Genomic DNA, 19,977 nt, shown 5'->3' with positions numbered 1-19,977 from the left:
ACACACACATGCATGCTGCTGCACATAGCATACATACACTAATGGCATGTAATGGGGCTGTCAAACAGCAGGGCTATTGAATGTAAACTGTATACAGTATGGAACCATCTCATATGGCCCATTGTGTTACTGTAGATGGAAGAGGAGTGTTGTGCAGAGAGACACATGGTCTGGTCTGGACTCATGCAGAGTAATCCTCACATCACTTTAATGATGATTAACACACACTCTGACCTCAATACACACACACACACACACACACACACACAAAATCCACAACACAATGTTTATGTTTTGACTATTAGTATACAGTATAGGCAGTTTCAGTAATATCATAAATAGCCTACCTATTTAAAACAATTAATCAAACCAAACTCAATTGTAAGATGACATTCTATCAATAACTAAATCTAAAACAATAAAAGCAGAACAAAATTCATAGCAAGACCCTCAGAAAACTAGGTCTGTCCCAACGCCCCTCCCATACCCCCCTTCTCTCTCTCTGTCTCTGTCTCTCTGTCTCTCTCTCTCTCTCTCTCTCTCTCTCTCTCTCTCTGTCTCTCTCCTTCAACTTATTTCTATCATCATGTTCCTCTTCTCTTCCTTCCTTCCACAACTTGCCAGTAACAATTTTGACCTCCACCAGTTCCTTTATAGCGAGCACCACACGACTTTCTCCTGATTTGCCTCTCACTCAGTCAGCCTCTCCATCACACACACACACACACACACAAACACACACACACACACACACACACTGTGGCCCTCTCTGTCAGCGCCGCTCCTTCCCGTCCCATAATGCTCCGTTACCTTATCAATAGTGATCAATGCAGCCACAGAACTGAAGGTCCTGCTCTCTGTCCCTGTGCAGCGAGCGCTCTGTTCTCTCCATTCACCCTTCCTCTGTCAATCTGGCCACAAACCCCTCTTTCCTCCCTTTATCCCGAGGTAAGATACTTACTTTTCAGATAAAGCATATTATGATAAATCGGCTGAACTCTGTGCGTGTGTATGTGTGAGAGTGTGTATCTGTCACACACACACACACACACACACACACACACACACACACACACGCACACACACTATAAGCACATTTAGTGCACACAGACAAAAATGCAGTGTGTGTATCGAACAACATGATGTCAGAGGTACTTACAGTAACCTGAAACAGCTGCAAGTGTTAGTATGTTTAAATTGTGTGCGTGTGTGTGTGTGTGTGTGTGTGTGTGTGTGTGTGGGCCCGCACGTTTTGGATCTTTTTGGACGTGATGGTTTTAAGTTTATTATTTACACAAACACAAAAGATTAGGAACCTTTCCTCTTTTTTTCATACACAGAAACAGCAGATTGGAATCAAATGCATTTAACAAAGACTGGTTTACCAGGGAGGATTCTGGGGAAATGTTTTTTTTTTTTAACTAAATCAAAAGAAAAAGCTAGGCCTTTAGTTTCTGTTAATAAAAAGGGCCCATAGGGCTTCATCAGAATGATCATTATGCCTCAAACTTTGTTCCAAATTCAATTTTAAATCCTTTTTCATTTTGGATCTGTTGAAGTGATTGTACAGTTGATTTAACAGTATAACACACTGATGACATTTTCAGTATTACACAGGTAGGCAGACCACACTGAGGATGACTATGCGTTTCTTCTTTTACTTTAATTGTCTAAAAAATGTTTGCTCTCTGGCTCTTACTGTATAGTCATTGAAGGACACATGATACATGTTTGCCAATTGAAATGGGATGAGAGAAATGGAGCATATGTTCAAATGTTCTCTAACAAAGTGGGATGAAGTTTAGGTCAACAAGGGGAATAAAGGAGTTTGGAGAAAATTAAAACTAAATGAAAATACAATGGCTATGTTTGCCTTTGGGACGTGGATGCGTGCTTGAGAGCAAAATTTGATGTTTATGAAATGCTGTGTGAGTCCGTGTGTGTGTGTGTGTGTGTGTGTGTGTGTGTGTGTGTGTGTAGGAGTATAGATTAGATGTACTAAGCCTCTTATGTGCTGGTTGTCCTTAATTTGTGTCTGCTCTGGGTCCTAGTGCGTCCAAACTACCAGCAGTCCTTCAGCACATAGAAATGTCCACACTAACAACTCCAAACATCACATGTTATGCAATATTATATGCTACATAGTTGTGATTTTAAAGTGCATTACTTAAGTAATGCATTCATAATTATGTATATGCCCTAAAAAAAGATTAAACTGCTCTAGCTAAGTCAAAAAGAATGTCGGAAATGATTAAAAACTAGGTAATGACTGTAATTAATTTACAAATTTTTGTTCTATGGAAACCATGAATGCAGAGTTGCTGGTAACTTATTTTTGATCATTTCATTGTACCAAAGATTTTACAACCTTATGGATAAATCACTGTGTCTATAATACCTCAGGAACTTAGTTACTGCCCTATAGGGCTGGGCGATATGGAGAAAATCATATATCACAACATGTTCGACCAAATACCTTGCTATTGATACCGCAACGATATTGTAGTGTTGACTATTGGTGCTTTCACAAAGTATTTACACAATGAGATTTTTGATGAATAATCATCAGTAATGTGGATATAATGACAAAGTGGGTAAAGGCAAATAATAGAACAGTTACAACAGTCTGGCAAGTTCAGAAAATTACATAACTGCTGTAATGCAGCCATTAAAACCAGGAAAAGACACCAATTATGCCATATTACGACATTACAATATCCAAAATCTAAGATGATAGCTAGTCTCATATCACATTATCAATATAATATCAATATATTGCCCAGCTCTAATTTGCACAGTGAGCCTAACCCAAAATCTATTGTTCTTGATATTTTACGATTGAAGGCCTCTTGTATCTATCCAGGAAATGAAGTGAATTCCCGTTGCATTTCACTCGATGGTTTGGGCTAATTATCATAACTTTTAGTGTAGGCCTATCATTGTTTTTGTATTATATAAGGTAAACAGACGGACAGAGGGAAAAAAATGCTTTATATAAGACAAAAATCCAGTATCATAGCTGCAAGATAATAAGTATATAAAAGCATAGGCTTGGCCTAATTTTTAATTTTATATTTTTTATTCTAGAATTCCATTGCTAGGCAACAGCATGGCTCCTTGTTCACATCCTGTCAGTCGATGCCATTCACATACACTGCAACAGGAAATCAACTGGGTCCATTTGGAATGTTTATGTTTACATCCGTGAAAAGGTCTTGCCATTGAATTGAAATCAAAACAGCATACAACTAGTAACATAGGCTTACTAAAGTGCGTAAATATGTACGTTGAAATATGCTGAATATTTCTCAAGTTCAATATAAAATGTAACAGAAGAGTCTGAGGGAAGCAGGTGCGTGAAGTGTGCGCGTTCACAGCAGTGCTGCGCGCAGTGTCGCGCGCTCGAAGGCACTATTCCCGCCGGTTTTTTTCTCTCTCTTTCTGTCAGTTGGAGGTCGCGAGACATTCTTCTTGTCGGAGTCCCCACAGTTAGCTCGAGTATTTATCCTGCGGGCGGCGGTTTAGTTCAAGCTGCCGAAGCAGCAACAACAGAAGACAACAAACTAACAAACAACAAACAAACAAACCTAGCGTGGGCCTACCTGATGTGAGCAGCAGGTGAGGCATCCACTGGACACTGAAGGTATCCTGACGTTCACAGACACAGGCCAAAGAGCTACACACGCTCACCTCTGCAGGTGAAGACATATTATTCGAGATTTAGAAACGTTGAAACACGCCCGTAAAGTCTCTCTGTCGCTCTGTGTGTGTCTTTATATCTCCGCTTTGGCTTTACAGAGCTAGATAAACCCCTTATACAGTTTGGGCTGTAGCTACATGGGTCTGTGTGTGTGTGTGTGCGTGCGTGTGTGGATTTTAAACTATAAGAAATCCGATTCAATTAACAATCGCAGAGAATCGGCTTTGGACACTGTGAAATTGTCCCGCGGCAAAGGATGGCACAGGACAAACAGAGAGATGAGACACGACGCAGTGGCCTACACAGAGTTCAACAACAAAAAAACGAGGCCTCTGCGAGAATAGCATATTATGTAGAAATTATAAAACAATAACATACAATAATATTAGGGCTTTAATTACAACTATTAATAATAGCCTAGGCCTACTACTTTTTAAACAAGGCCGTACAGAATATTTGTATGGCTAAAGCTTTATAGAACGCGTAGTCTAGCAAATACAACCTAATAGACATAGCCTACGTCCTGTAAACTTATTAGTTCAGTAGGCCCTACAAATAAGTGAGTTATTTAACATGTTATGAGTGCACTGGTGGTCTGCCTGTTGCCTGGTTAAGTTACACAATTAATGTTCCCGTGGAACACATTCTCCTCCTATAACTTGGTGTTTATTATTAGGAGTAGTAGCCTATTATTAGTATTATTAGTATTTATTATCATCATTATTATTAATCTATGACATAGGTCTATACATTCCTAAAATTAAATTTATGTAGGCCTATAGGTCTACCAATCAATTATGCAAATCAACCAGTCACATGATTCGGTAGAGCATTATTATTATTATTATTATTATTATTATTATTATTATTATTATTATTATTGACTGTATAGTGAATGGATGGATGGGCCGGAGGGAGCATGTTGGGGATCAGAAGGGGATTTAATAGAAGAACAACGCGGTCTTTGTGTTGCTTTTAATCCGGCCTGTACCCCCTTCTCCGCCTCTCAGTTGCTCTACCTCTGCCTCCACTCTCAGGCGGGGTCGCCTAATTATTTTAGGAGGCCAATTTCGAAAATAGTTTAAAACCTGGAAAGGACTCGAAGGCTAAGCTTGAAGAATTCACCATAATTGTAAGAAGTAGCCTAACCTTTCCAAGTACCAAACATATAGGCCTAATTCTGTTTACATTCCTTCTTTTTAATTATTGTTATTGTAATTTGAAATTGTTTTTCAAATGTCCACTCTTAACTAAATATGTAGGCTATCAACGGGTGCAATGCTGCAGCAACGACAATGTTGCAGCTTGGATCATAGCAACTTTTCAACACAGCCTATAAGAGACATTGAATAAATCTAAACACCTCACACTTGGCATGACAGGCCCAACATGAATAGCCTACACACAACCACGGTGTGTGTGTGTGTGTGTGTGTGTGTGTGTGTGTGTGTGTGTGTGTGTGTGTGTGTGTGTGTGTGTGTGTGTGTGTGTGTGTGAACGCCCAGGAGAGAGAGAGAGAGAGAGAGAGAGAAAGAGAGAGAGAGAGAGAGAGAGAGAGGGAGGGCTCTGGGTGTCTACTTGGGTAAGAAGTTACTTCTAATTAGCCAGCCTCTTCTTGCTCGCCTCACTTGTCCACTGTGCAGATCCAGATCCTCTCCTCAGGGACCAGAGAGCGCTTGGGGTCCCTACACTTGTCAGCACCCATCAGACCTCAGACGGCCAAACCGTTGGGGAACTGCTGCTTTTGGTGCCTTTCACCTGACGACGTCGGTGCGCACCGCAACTTGGACAGAGAAACTGCATCATAGCACGGGTCTTGGTTAATTAGGCTTTATCATTTATTTTAATGCAATGACGTAATTTATTGTCTTGGGTTGATTTAAGTTGACGTTATCATTCTTATCTGAATAGAGGAATATACACCCGGTCTCTAAATCAACGGTGCTTTTACGCATCAGGTTCAAATAGGTGTAAAGGCGCATCTTCCGTTAGAGGGGCCTGGTTCGATAGCACTAATTCAGACAAAAACAACTAAGTGACAAACAACCCAGGGTAAAAGAAAAACACAGAGGGAGGGAGTGACAGAAAAGAGAGAGAGAGAGAGAGAAGAGAGAGAGAGAGAGACACCCCCTGGAGACTAGCTAGGAGACCCGGCCCCCGGCCTGAGAGAAGGAGAGAGAGAGTGAGGTAGTGAGGGAGTGTTTTAAAGCCAGCAGGAGGCATGATGTCCTACATTAAGCAACCCCATTACGCCGTGAACGGGTTAACGCTGTCCGGCCCGGGCATGGATCTGCTTCACTCCGCCGTTGGATACCCCAGTAAGTAATGGCCTATTACTTATTTACTTATGTTTTTTTCAATAATTTAAACATATCTTTTAATTGTGGTCTCAAGTGTCAAAAAGGGAATTTTCATATAGCCTACAGCAACTGAAAGAATCTACAAGTGATGTCGCTATGTCTTAGAATGGTCTGTGAAAAAAAATGACAAATTTACGTGCAGGCTATGCATTCTTTTTTAAATGTAGCCTATCAGTAAGGTTATGCTTTATGTAGCCTATGAATAGATGTCCCTGGTTCTTCAGCCATCAGAACATGTGTTCCCTTGACCTATAAGTTCAGAGGATTATAGAGTCAAAAAACAATAAAAACGTGTGTGAATAGAAACGCAGCCTGTTCTCACACAGACTTATCATCAACACAGACTCCAATCTGTTGCTCTTATCGCGTAACCTATTTACAAAAGGATGCTTATTGTATTTTACTTTGTGACATAATGTTGTTTTTCATGAATGAACACTTCTTATATTGTTTGGATGGGCTGCGTGGGCCTCATCAGCATCTGTCATCTTTGAGGAGAGAGTTTGAATGAAATGATGCCGATGTTCGGCACCGATGACAGAAGGCGTGTTACAAAGCTTGGCCTTCTTGTCGCAGATAGAAATAAATCAAAGAAGAGTTAGTAGCCTACATTGTTTGTACATGTTAGTACATGCTTTGGAATGACTTTCGTTTCTCTACTGTGTATATTTCGATTCGAACATAAATAGAATGATAAAACCATAAGAAGTGTTGTATCATTTTATTCGATCCAATAAAAAAAATCATTTATCAGTTACCGCATTTCTTCACATATGACACGACATGCAATTACGGTCCGATGAAAATTACCGAATAAAACTTATTAAACTTCATCCTATTATTTTGCATAACATGCTTTTAAAAATTGATATTCTCGGGCAGTTGATAAAATAAAGAACCAGGGAAAAGTGAAGTTTTATTATGGCTATTTGCGAATTCAAGGGGGGAAATCAAATATACCTAATATACTTGATATTATACACAGGCAATTGTTGACATTTCATTTCGTGGAGTTCCTTATTAAAATAGCATATATTAATAATGCATTAAGGGATTTTAATAGCCTAATTTCGATAATAATTTTGATCTATTTTCAATCTTCTGGGCGGTTGAATTGTGATGTTTTTTTTATTTATGAGTTAAATGTTTGAACCACCACAGATACATGTTTTAACAAGTGCATGCTTACTATTTTAAATACCAACATAAAAAACAATGCAATCACACTACTACTACTAATAATAAAAATAACTTCGATTTTTTTATTCTTCCTCTCCGTTGTAGATACCCCGCGTAAACAGCGTCGGGAGCGCACCACCTTCACACGCGCACAGCTGGATATCCTCGAGGCTCTGTTTGCCAAAACGCGCTACCCAGACATCTTCATGAGGGAGGAGGTGGCCCTAAAGATCAACCTGCCTGAGTCCCGAGTCCAGGTAAAACATTACAAACAAGTATACAAAATATTGTTTCAGAATTATGTGTTTTAAAATTGTATTACATTCATGTCATAATTAATTTTGCACTGCACTGGACATGAGTTGAAGAAGGAGATTTAAGTATTGATTATAATTAAACTTCTCCTTGATGCAACCCTGCCTTCAGGTCTGGTTCAAGAACCGCCGTGCCAAGTGCCGCCAGCAGCAGCAGCAGAGCACCGGCCAGTCCAAACCACGGCCCCCTAAAAAGAAGGCATCCCCTGCTCGTGATGCTAACTCTGAGGCCAGTGCCAACGCCACCAATGGACCATACAGCCCTCCTCCCCCTCCTCCAGGCACCGGCATCACCCCCAGCTCCAGCTCTGCCAGCGCCACGGTGTCCATCTGGAGCCCAGCCTCCATCTCCCCGCTGCCAGACCCCCTGTCTGCCTCCACCACTCCCTGCATGCAGCGCACCACCACATACCCCATGACCTACACCCAGGCCCCAGCCTACAGCCAGAGCTACGCAGGATCCTCCTCCTACTTCACTGGCCTGGACTGTAGCTCCTACCTGTCCCCAATGCACCCGCAGCTGTCGGGCACCGGAGGCGCCCTGAGCCCCATCACAGCCGCCTCGATGGGTGGGCCTCTCAGCCAGTCCCCCGCCTCGCTCTCCTCCCAGGGCTACACAGCAGCCTCGCTGGGCTTTGGAGCCGTCGACTGTCTAGACTACAAGGACCAAGCTGCCTGGAAGCTTAATTTCAATGCTACTGACTGTCTGGACTACAAAGACCAGAACTCCTGGAAGTTCCAGGTCTTGTAAATATTAAGAAGTGGGAGGTGGGGAGGGACGGGGATAGGGGAAGAAACGAGAAATTGAACAAAATTGAAGTCAGGGGAATGACCCCAGATTAGAAGGAAGATACCTTGGGACACAGCAATCAATTAATCATATCGGTTGAAGAACTAATCAGCTGAAATAGTTCATTTTTGCTAGCTCAGAAATATTTGTGGATGTAAACTGAGCTGTTGAGCTGATGCTTGACTTGGTGATTGTAAAAAAAGAGATGACAGTAGTGTTCCTAAGTTAAGCAACATAGAAATCAGCTATGAAATAAATGAATGGCTGTAAAAGGAAAACAAGTCTGTGATATCTGTACAATAAAATCTAATTAGTGGGGAAGAACAACAGCTTTATTTTTCCAGCTCAGTGGTATTGGGCCGAAGTTGTGATTTAATAACAGTACACTATGTTACTGATGACAAGAGAATTTAAAGTGAACACTCAAAAACACAGGTGGTGACTTGTCACATGCTAAACGCCTCCTTTCGATTGATAACTCAAAAGTTTTGGTTAATCAAAATAATTCCACCTGCCTCCACTTGGACCACATTTGAAGCAGAGCTTCCACAGCGCAGCCGCTTCAGTGACCTTCACGTTCACTGCATAGACAGCCTTGAAATGGACACGTTAAAGCACAGAACTGACTAGAGCCCGAGCTCATGTTTATTTCTTCCTTAGACCTTGTCTTGTATTTTCTGTGATGTATTTCTTTTATAAAGCTGCTTTTCATCTCAAAAAGCTTTGAGCCAAACGACTCAACTAACCCAAACTGACATCTTAGGGAGGTGTCTTAACAAGGTGGCCACTGATAAAAAAAAATACCACGTGAAAAAATGTTTAGCAGACAGACACTGATGATTCCCAGTAGCCTTGTGTGATACTGACCCTCTGCAGCCTGTGTGTGATACTCGCGGAGGTAGTAGAGTTGGTCACTGAAGTGACTGCAGTACAAACCTGTTGCCTTTGAGCATGGTTGAAATCATTAGCAGAATGGCTCGTCCATTGTTAGTTTAATAGGATCAATTCCAGACAATTTGTGCAACAATGGCCGCGTTGTGGCTATTGGCAGCCAAGTAGATTCCCCCCCACTCCATCTCACAGTGTTTGCATGAGGTTAGCTGATGGTTGAAGCAGTTCATGAATCTACAAATGACTTTATTATTGTGAACGTGTTTTGCTGATACACTGCTCCAGTGAGGATTTGATGGGAGAGAAGTCTGCACAAGAGAAAGGGAAGGGACTGGGCCGCCATGCAGCCCCCCTTTGCACAGAGAGTTTGGTGTCTCTCTCAACTTCAACCTGTAAAGATGTGATGGGTACCCCTTTATGTGTTTGATGTATTGTTTGATTTTGATTTTTTTTTTTGTATTAGACTTAAACAATATTTCTTTTAAGAAATTGTGAATTCGTTGAAGTAAAAATTGTGGTAATTTGTTTTGAATATTATTATCAGTATTATTGCTATCATAAATATTTTGTCTTCAGCTGACATGGACATTCCTAATATACTTTTTTTTTGTTCTTTTGTAAATATTAAAACTTGAAAATGCAATCATATCTGGTATCAGCAATGAGTTGTTACGCAGATGCTCCACCCAACCGAATCTCTCTCTCTTTCTTAATTTCTAGAAAACTGCCAACTTTTTATTTGTTTCTGTTTCTGTTCTTCTGGTTTCTGCTTATTCTTGTTTTTTCAAACTCAGGGGTTTATCCAATAAAAGTAGCAGTAATAGGATACAATGCTGGTGATGCTTCTTGATCATTTACTGTACTTTTATCTTTTGCATTACTATAATCTTCTCTGCTTATTTTTTCTGACATGAATTATTTTGTATATTTCATTTGTCTCCTGTGTTCGACCAGTCTCACCACTACCATGCTAGATAGCTATGATGTTTCTGAGACATTAAATGGCTTCATTAAAACTCGGGAGTCACTGTGTTCTGTAAGTCGTTGGATTTGACTGTTTAATTACGGAATATTAAGGGTCAGTGTTAAACCAAAGGTAGGGCTATCTGACATGTGCCCCTTTTGGGCTACAATAGGGGAAAAAGAGAGTGTTGGACATCTAGGAGAGGGGACATAGGGAATCATTTTCTGAAAGCGTTCCACTTATCCATACAACAGGTTGAGTGGGCATAAGGGCATAAGGCAGAGATGAGAGGGAGCGGGGCAGAGAGGACAGGAAACAAACTAGAACGAACAATAATACCGAGTCCCACTGCTCCTGCCAGCACTAAACTGAAACGCCAGAGATAGGCAGATTATTTTGGATTGCTGAATGTTTCTGTGTTCCTGCCACCGTTAGGCCAGAGGGTCATCGCCACGGGGGTTGTGAGGAGTGCAGTGGATGAAAGGTTTTAGGGATGTTAGCTCACGTTGAGATGCTTAATATCTTGAAAAAAGGCACACATCACAATGACACAATACACTTAGTAGAAGCAAATGTGTTTCCTCATAATGAAGGGTCCAACCCAACATATCATACTCAGTGCTGTCAACAGGTGCTGCTGTTTTTAGCAACACTTGCAGCATGGCTCTATGGATGGCAACGTCAGTCTGTCGGTCCACCACTTTGATCCAGACTGAAATACGTCTTTCTCTGTTGACTGGATCGTTATCAACTTTTGTACAAACAATTATGTTTCCGAAAGGATGAATTATACTAACTTTAGTGATCACTTGACTTTTCCTCTAGCACCACCACCACCAGGTCAATATTTGAATTTGTCCAAAGCTTTGGTTCATGACTAAATACCAAGGGGGTAAGCCTCTCCTTTCTAAGCGAAGCTCCCTATGACGCCACTTTGATGCTATCAAGACATCACCCGTCATTAGCATCCCATTGACATTGCCATTCATTTTGGCACCACTTTGACAGTGAATAACTTTACATCTGAAGCATTTAAAGACTCTTTTTGTCCGTCATTTATTTCTAAAGAAATAAACATGACAATGTATAAAAGGCTCCATTACCTTGTAGCTCACGTTATGGTTCCGTAGCAGACGTTTTTGTAAAAACAGGCTAACAATTGCGTCGTAACCACGCAACTTAGTGTTGCACAGTGGGGGAATCACCGTATAGTACAGGGTAAGCTCGCAGACAGTTTGGACTTACATTAGCTGTTTAGGTTAAATTACTAATGTTAACTAGCATTTTAGTTAGCAATAATTATCCTTTGCCTTTGTTATCTCCTAACATATGCTGTTTGGGAATGAGTGAGATTTCTCTTGGCACAGCTACCAGAAGACTTACAACTTTCAGACAGGTTGCTCACATCACATCTACGTCATCAAGCTCAGTTGGAGTTGCGCTGTAACGCTCAGCTATCACCGGAAAAGTGCTTCTAATATCCTTCACTGGTCTCCGTTGGGAACAACGCGATCTGTTGGTCCATTTCTTTAACTGTCTATACTAAATACCTGCAAAACAAATCGCATCCCTATCAGCCTCAGCTGAGTTTGTGTTTAGTGCTAAATAGCAAATGCTAGCATGTTAAAGTAAAATGATGTACATGGTAAATATCTCACTTTCTAAACATTAGCATGTTATAGCAGCATAGTCATTCTGAGCATGTTAGCATTTAGCTTAAAGCACTGCGGAGTTGCTAGTGTAGCTGTAGACTCTTGTTGTTTGGATCGCGGTCATCACTGCTGCTATTTTTATCAGGTGATATCAGGACCTGAATATCCTACACTAGTCTCTTAATACTATATATTTCATTTGATTATAACTTATAGGTAAAAACTCCTATTGTGCCTGATTGATATTGGATCTACAAGTCTTAGGGTGCTGCAGTTGGTGGCGTCCTTCACGTAGCACACTGTGAAATGCTTAATTACACAATCTAGTCTTTATCCACGGTGTTCCACTTCCGCGATTGGGCTGCTGCCCCAGGAAATTCCGCCGGATGTCACTCTTTACAACTGTTGTCCTTTATCTTCCACTTTCTTTGTGTTGGAATTTTAAATTCCGGTGGATTTCTGAGGACTATGGTTAACTGCTCCTCAGATCTCTGCAGGGTAAATCCAGGAAGCTAGCTAGACTATCTGTACAATTTGGAGTTTTCTGTTGCTCAACTTAAACAACTTCTGAACATGTTCCACCAAAAGAAGTTCCAAGGCTATTTTGCAGCGGCACTGTTGCTCTGTCCGGCAAATAGCGCCGCCCAAGACAATTGTGATTGGTTTAAAGAAATTCCAATAAACCAGAGCACGTTTTTCTTCCATCCCGGGATGCTGTGTGGACTCACCAGACATCTTCTTTGCGCCATCCATGTTGTTTCCTCATTATGACTCAAAGCTCATGAACACAGAACAGTCAGAAGAACCACCTCCCAATTCTGAATGCACTCTATATATTTCTTGCATTAACAAATCTTTTCATTTGCTTGTTACTTTCACGCTCTATCTATCGTCTCTCATCTTGTATAGTTTTCTGTCTCAATTCTACACTTTTTCAGAGGGTCACACGTGGTGGTTTGCATCAGCATTTTGATAGAAAGATTAGAGTTGTTGGAAGTGCTTGTTTGTTTGTGGCATGTGTGGATGCTTGATGTTAAAATGCAATCCAGAACAGACAAAAGGAGAAAGGAAAACATCACAGTGCTTTTGTCCTGATGAGCAGAGATCCTAAAATGACCCGGCCTGCACTGGCACGGCAGAGATCAGGAGGAACCTGTGAGAACTATATACAGATCAGACTACATCACACTGTCATGGAACTGGAAGTGGAGGCCTGACTGGGCCTGGGGTTCTTTCGCGCTGCTGTCCAACCAAGGTCATGTAGCGACAGCCACACAACGTGGGCTGTTCATTTACATTTGCCTGTACGAGCTAGGCATGCGGGTGTTTGGAGGACTTCATCTGTGTTAGGTCAGGTTATTGTTTTCTATTTTTATTTGCGAGAGTTTAAAGTTTAATTAATGATACTTTCTGTCCCATGATGCACTGGGCCTGTGAGAGCATCTGTCACTGGGGGAACATTGGAACAAATTTGTCATCTGGAGAGGGAGAAGGCTTTAATCCTGCCGATGACAAGAGAAATGTCCAGAGAAAGAGAAAAATGGACATACAATTAGAGAGATAGGGCATGTGGGATGGCAAGGAGAGAGAGCACAGAGGAGTAGACGAAGAAGAAGAAGAGTAGGAGGAGGGAGAGGAGGACAAGGAGGAGGAGGAGGAGGAGGAAGAGGGAGACAGTAATCCTGTCTAATTCACTTAGTGTTGCGCTGAGGGAGCAGGACACTAAGAGGATTTGGGACATTCTCTAAATTAGATCAGCAAGAATAACAAACTGCAAGTAGAGGTGGGGTAAAGGGAAAAGGGGGCACACTGGAAGAGGTGGCATGAAGGAAGGGGTGCTGGAGAGAAGAGACAGAGGTTACATGCATAAAAAAAGGCACTACAACTGAGGAAAACGTTGAAGAAAATGTATTGAAAAACAAACTTAAAAGTTTGTTGCCAGTTTGAATCACTTATGCAACAAATGTGCACTGCTCTCTCTTCCTTTAACAGCTAATGTTACAAGTGGTGCCCTTGAGCAAGGCATTTAACCCCCAAGCAGCTCAAAGGTGAAGAGGGTAACTTATTGAGATCTATGCGTGTATCACCTTAATGTGAAGCAGAGCAATTCTGTAAGCTCAACAAAACTGCTCTCAGTGTCTCTGATCACATTTGCGTTTGATATTCCAACTGGCACCAAGCACTAAACGCCCCCATAATCCAGACGACTGTTTTAGTTCAACATATCATTAATCTGTGGCTCTAAACTCGGACTTTTACTATTAGTGATATCAACTTGGTGTTAAATTGTAATCTGCAGTAAAGCCCTCAGCAGAGGTGTATGCTGAGGTTGACAGTGGCTGGTTGATCCATTCATACTGTAATACTGATCCTGTTACCACTACTAGCTGCAGATCACTCACACCTACTTACACTGCAGTGCTATGTGATTTAGCAGCATTACTGCACCATTACAAATCGTACTTAATAACTTATGAAAATCATTACATCTTTCTGACATTATCAATTTAGTGATAAATTGGCAATAGGCATTTATTTATTTAAATTAATTAATAAAATTTAAATAATTCAAAAACATATGAATGTGAATTTGATATTTATTTGTCTGACTTTACAGTGTTCAATGCTGGGGCATAATAAAAGTCAGCCAATGCTAATAGTCTAATTGGCAAATAAGTACTTTTTAATTTTTTTAAACAACAAATTATTGAATTATATGCAGAATAATCTTATTGTGGAATAACTGTGCCACAATTATCATATTTGAATACAGTCATTTTAAAGCAGGTTGCTGGGAAATGTATAATCACATATAGTATCACATTTCTGTGTCATCTTGTTCCTATTATTCATTTAAATTTGATGATGTACATACCGATGTGTTTTTGTCATTTTGTACACTTTTCCCCATGGGTCCAGCCAGACGTGTTTGGTATCTTTGGAAACTTTGGGATCTCTCCTAAAATATAACTGAAACTGTGGATTTAAATAATGTTTGGCTGCACAGCGTGACTTTGTTGCACTCCACCGATACAGTATTGCACCCCCAAACACAATGTTGGACTCATAATGAACAGTTTAAAAAAGGATAAAAATCAATGCAGCAGAACAAAAGATTTTGTCTTTTTTATTCCACACATTCTTCTCCCCTGGCGCCTACGTTACCAACAATGCAACTTTACCGGCAATAGGTCTGCCGGACATCAGAATGTGCTATGCTGTCTTTAGCGGTCTGGTAAACTCACTAACTTCACACCTTCAGATTTTTCACAATTTTTAAATTATTCAGCCTCAACCAACATTGACTTAAGTGACATGACATGAGAAAATTGATCAGACTTCACACAGCTGACAATGGAGCCTCAAAAAAAGCTTTATGCAACTTGTTCACATCCGCAATACTACTCGCTAAGACCTGTAAACAGACTTTATCTGTGTATAAAACAGATAAAGACTAATCTGTTCCCTTATTACAGTGAAAAAGAACAGGCAAATTGTGTTAAAACTACTGTTTTAACCTGGTCTAACTTTATTTAGTTCCCACACAACAGCACAAAATGCTCCCCACTCTACACTGACTTTCATCATGGATTCCTTTTTCATTTTACTTTAAACCAAGCATAAACAAACAATGTGTATGCATGTGGGTGGGAGTCTGTATTCATATTATTATGTTTGATGATTGTACAAATGTGTGTGTGTGTGTGTGTGTGTGTGTGTGTGTGTGTGTGTGTGTGTGTTGTGTGTGGGTGTGTGATTGGTGTGTGTGTGTGTGTTTGGGCATGTGGTCAGCGCGTGCATACTTGCTGGCATTGGGATTAAGAATCGATTATGAGGAAAATGGACTGCAGGCAGGCAGGATGGAGGAAGAAGGGAGGAAGGGATGAAGGGGGAGGGAGGGGAGGCTGGTCAGCTCTGGCAGCAGCCTGTGGCATGATTACAGTGTGCCTCCAGAGCAGGCTGGCCACCGGCTTGTTTGTTGGGGATTACAGAGAGGAAAGAAATGAATCATATTTCTAAGTCCTGAGTGTATCTGTGTCTCTGTGCTTCAGAGTCCATATGCTGCTGCTGGGGGATTACAGGACCACACTGCTTGCAGAGCACAGGAAGGAGTCCATCCATCTATCCATCCATCCATTAATCTATCTATCTATCTATCTATCTATTTATCTATATATCTATCTGTCTATCTAACGTTTAAAGGCTGAATCCACTGTTCACTATGTCAGTGACAACAATAAAACGTTTGAAGTATAAAATCTGTTGTCAGAGTAACAACGTGGCATTTTCTACACGTGTAAATTGGTAAATGAACACCCATTAAAGCCCAAGCTTGTTAGTGACTGTAGTCTACTGCACTTTGTAATGAGCTTTTGGGTTACATGCCAGTGTGGTGCTGTCTCAACATGAGTCTGAACCCTGCTCTGTGCTTGGCTAAATCCCAGTCAGATGGCAGGGACTCACTATTACTTGGCAGTCTGAGTAGAAGATGCAACAACCAGCCAAGACAAGTAGGCTAGTACTGGTTGTGGCAAAGTGTAACATTGATTAGTATTACAGTAAACAACACGTCAGTAGTTGTTTCCGGTTTTCATTTCCAGTTTGAAGCTTTATCATCTAACATGTTTTTGCGCAATATGACGTCAACGGGGCAAGTCGTGTACCAACATATACACTGACCTTCAGAGGTGTTGTCGCAACTTGTGGAGCCATTCGCATGAATTTTACAAGTCAGGAACAAATTTTTAGAATTCTTCTGGCGCCACATGAAAGCAGCAAATATCTGGTAGAAAGGTACATGCTCACCTGAGGGTCAGGACCCAGTTTGCTCTGTAAAACACGCAGAAATATGGAACCAGTGATGAGGGTTGGCAAGTAGCAGAGATGGCAAAAGTACTCACTTCTGGTACTCAAGTAGAAGTACAGATACTTGTGTTAAAAAAATACTCTGGTAAAAGAGGTAGAAGTACTGATTTAACTTCTTTACTCAAGTAAAAGTAACAAAGTACAGGCTTGGGAATGTACTAAAAGTATAAAAATGAAAGTAGCCTTTTAATGACAGCTTTATTTTATACAAGCTACATGGACCACACACGTTACTAGAGAGCACGCTGAGAAACTTCAGTTTTCATGGAAAAAAAGCTCTTTATATGCCATTGCCATTTTAAGTGGATGTCTGCCAATAGGCCTAAAACAGGGTCTCAGATCCAGTTTTTCTTTTTTTAATCTTCCCCTTAACATTTAAAGGATTCTACATGTACGTGTGTGTGCGCAAATATGGCTTCTCGGAAAAAAAATACAAGATAAAATATGAATTACTAAACAGACATTAATTAAGAAGTTCCCCATACTTTTAGAGTCCTGCGGCACATTAGCCAGGAGTCATTCTTGATGCCTACTATCTCAAACATCTCTCTCAGATAAGGCAGAGGATGTCCTGCTGCTTGTCTGCCAAATCTCTGGGATCTCTGTTTTTCTTCATTTGCAATCATGTCAATCATCCTACTATGTGCTAACGTTACCGCCTTGCATGCAGTGGTGCGTCAAGTGCTGTGTATATTCCCATCCAATTAGATTGAATTGAATATTGATGACGCGAAAAATAATAAAGGTAATTCCACTGAAATTATTTGAAACTAAAGTAACGAGCCAATTTTGTAAAATGTAGAGTAGAAAGGAGTAGAAAGTACCAATGTCCGTGTTAAAATGTAAGGAGTAGCCTAAAAGTAAAAATGAATAAATAGTAAAGTAAAGTAAAAACCTGAAAAATGTAATTGAGTACAGTAACAAAGTATTTGTACTTTGTTACTTCCCATCTCTGGCAAGTAGACATTACATCACTGTAAGGTGTCACAAGCCAGAAAGTTGGAAACTGCTGATTTAGATAATTAGCGAATCCAAATTCAACTAATCCATCATCATGCATGCTTGTTACAGTAATTTAGTATTGTGTTTTTAATGTTAGCTTTCAAATACTAGCTGCCTGGGATTACAGAACTGGATTTAAACTCAACAGTAAAAAAAATTAACCAATTGTAGTTTTCTCATATTTGGTGTGTAACTTTGAATCTTAGTTGAAGTCATTGACTTCCTTTTGGTATGTTTTACTGTAATAAATGCTACTCTTTGAAGTATATTGCATTTTACATGTTGTACTAATATGAACATTGATAACATTGTTCATTTACATTGTGATTTTTTTAAAGTCAGCCTTAAAGGTGAGTCGCACAGCTAAAACCAAATACGTTTTGTTTGAACATCAGCACCACATGTGGGGAGAATGACGATTTTCCAAGTTCATACAAAACATGCATAAAGCCAGCAGGATTTTCTTTTTCTTTTGCAATTTAAGTAGGGTTATTTTGCATTGCATATTGAATACTATGTGCTATTTTTCGTAATAATATTATAATATTCTTTTGCACTCAAGTATAGAAACGCAAAAGAAAACCTGTAGACCACAGTGCAGTCTGTGAGTTCCTGCCCAAGCTTTTGAACTTTGCCCCATCCCTCACCCACATTTATGCCCCCCTGCTGTTTTTTCTTTATCGGACTTACTGCATGGTTAAAATAATATACCTTAGACCTTCTGCAAAATGATTTTATGAATGTTTTATTCTTCTGAGCTCCACTTTGTCAAACATACTTTACTGCATTTATGTGAAGCATCAGACATGACAGCAAGACCTTTTCATTGTTCAAATCCCCCTTTTAGTGTAAACCCCTGCATATCTTCATCCCCCGCTCTCCCTTCCTGTGCTCATCTTTCTTTGTCCCAATCTCTCTGTTCTTCTCTCTCTTTCTCATCCTCTCTTCATCTGCGGGCCATCTGAACCGCCCCCCCCCCCCCCCCCCCCCCCCCCCCCCCCCCCCACCACCACCACCATCCTACAGCATCTCCTCCCTCACTTTCAGTAATTCCATGGTTGCCTCTCTCGCTTGCTCGCCCTAATCCAGCTCTGACCTCAATCCCGTGATGTAACGGATCATGTGATGTAGGGAGAAAGAGAGAGAGAAATAGAAAAGAGAGGAGAGAGAGAGAGAGAGAGAGAGAGAGAGAGAGAGAGGAAAAGGGGACATAAAGTGGGGAAACATGGTCTAATCCCCGATGCTAGAGCCACAGACCAATCACAAACGGATGGGGTAGGGGGGGTCAGGGGGTGCCTCCATTAAGTTACAAAATATTAGTCACACACACACACACACACACACACACACCAGCACACGCAATCACATAGGACCACGCACACCCCTTCTGGAAACAACAAGTCAACATGTTTGTTTCATCTCTGTGACTCAGTGACTATTTACATGCCAATTTTTCTGCGCACAGCCAACAACACAACAACAACCACCCTGTTTGTGACTCACAGGCAGCCTCACACACAAATAAATCTTTATTGTGTGCCATATTATGTGTAAATATATGTGCATTTCTATGCCTGTTGTAGAAAAACACGGTTTTCTGTGTACCAAACCACAGGCACCAAAGCTGAACTCTGTTACATATTATTCATATGTGCAAATCTTACTTTATAGATTTACATAAACGGGCTGTATAAACACAGTGGCCATATCTTCATCATCTAATTATTACGAAACTTGACATAAACACAGTTTCACAAGGCTTTTCCTTCCACCATTGCAGTGTCTAAGGTCGACTCAACGTTAAAACGTTATTTTATTATTTTTGTTATCAAATACCAATTTAAAAAACATATTTTATGAACAAATAGTACAAAAATTACAACCAGAAATGTTGTGCATGTTGAAGTTAGTTTGTTTACTATTCAAGTGTTTTTGGACATAATGTGTGCCTTATGTAATGCCATAGCTGGTCAATAGGGGTAGCTGTATAGAGAAACAACAGAGAGAGAGAGAGGGGGGGAGAGAGAGAGACATACAATGGAGATTTTTTGAGAAGTTGGAGACATCTTGTGTCCAGCAGTCAAACTTTTGAAATAATCAATATTCTGGAGTTTTCAATGAGAGACAAGGAGTAGAGGAATTCATCCTTTTTAACTAGGTTTTCAAACTTTTTTGTAAGAGAACAAACATATCAGACACAATCTATTTTTTCAATGCAACATTTTCTTGAAAAAGAAAAAAAGAAATGTCTGCAGGGGC

At 40.5% G+C, this 19,977-nt stretch overlaps 1 protein-coding gene across 1 annotated transcript; it reads left to right on the top strand.

The window, feature by feature from the left end:
- The first annotated feature begins 5,298 nt into the window (after nucleotides 1-5,298).
- LOC116681366 (homeobox protein otx5) lies at nucleotides 5,299-10,246 on the top strand. The gene is made up of 3 exons (XM_032509610.1): nucleotides 5,299-6,018; nucleotides 7,345-7,496; nucleotides 7,666-10,246. The coding sequence occupies exons 1-3, from the start codon at nucleotides 5,922-5,924 to the stop codon at nucleotides 8,302-8,304; spliced, it is 888 nt and encodes a 295-aa protein (XP_032365501.1). The 5' UTR covers nucleotides 5,299-5,921; the 3' UTR covers nucleotides 8,305-10,246.
- The last annotated feature ends 9,731 nt before the right edge of the window (nucleotides 10,247-19,977 follow it).

The sequence above is a fragment of the Etheostoma spectabile genome, chromosome 3 (genome assembly GCF_008692095.1).
Source record: "Etheostoma spectabile isolate EspeVRDwgs_2016 chromosome 3, UIUC_Espe_1.0, whole genome shotgun sequence".
Taxonomy (NCBI): domain Eukaryota; kingdom Metazoa; phylum Chordata; class Actinopteri; order Perciformes; family Percidae; genus Etheostoma; species Etheostoma spectabile.
Note: the sequence above shows the minus strand (reverse complement) of the source record. Positions and strands in the feature narration are given on the sequence as shown.

Coding starts and splice junctions, on each gene's coding strand:
- LOC116681366 (XM_032509610.1), top strand. CDS start 5,922: ATGATGTCCTACATTAAGCAACCCCATTACGCCGTGAACGGGTTAACG. Junction 6,019..7,344: donor CTCCGCCGTTGGATACCCCA/GTAAGTAATGGC, acceptor TCTCCGTTGTAG/ATACCCCGCGTAAACAGCGT. Junction 7,497..7,665: donor TGCCTGAGTCCCGAGTCCAG/GTAAAACATTAC, acceptor CCCTGCCTTCAG/GTCTGGTTCAAGAACCGCCG.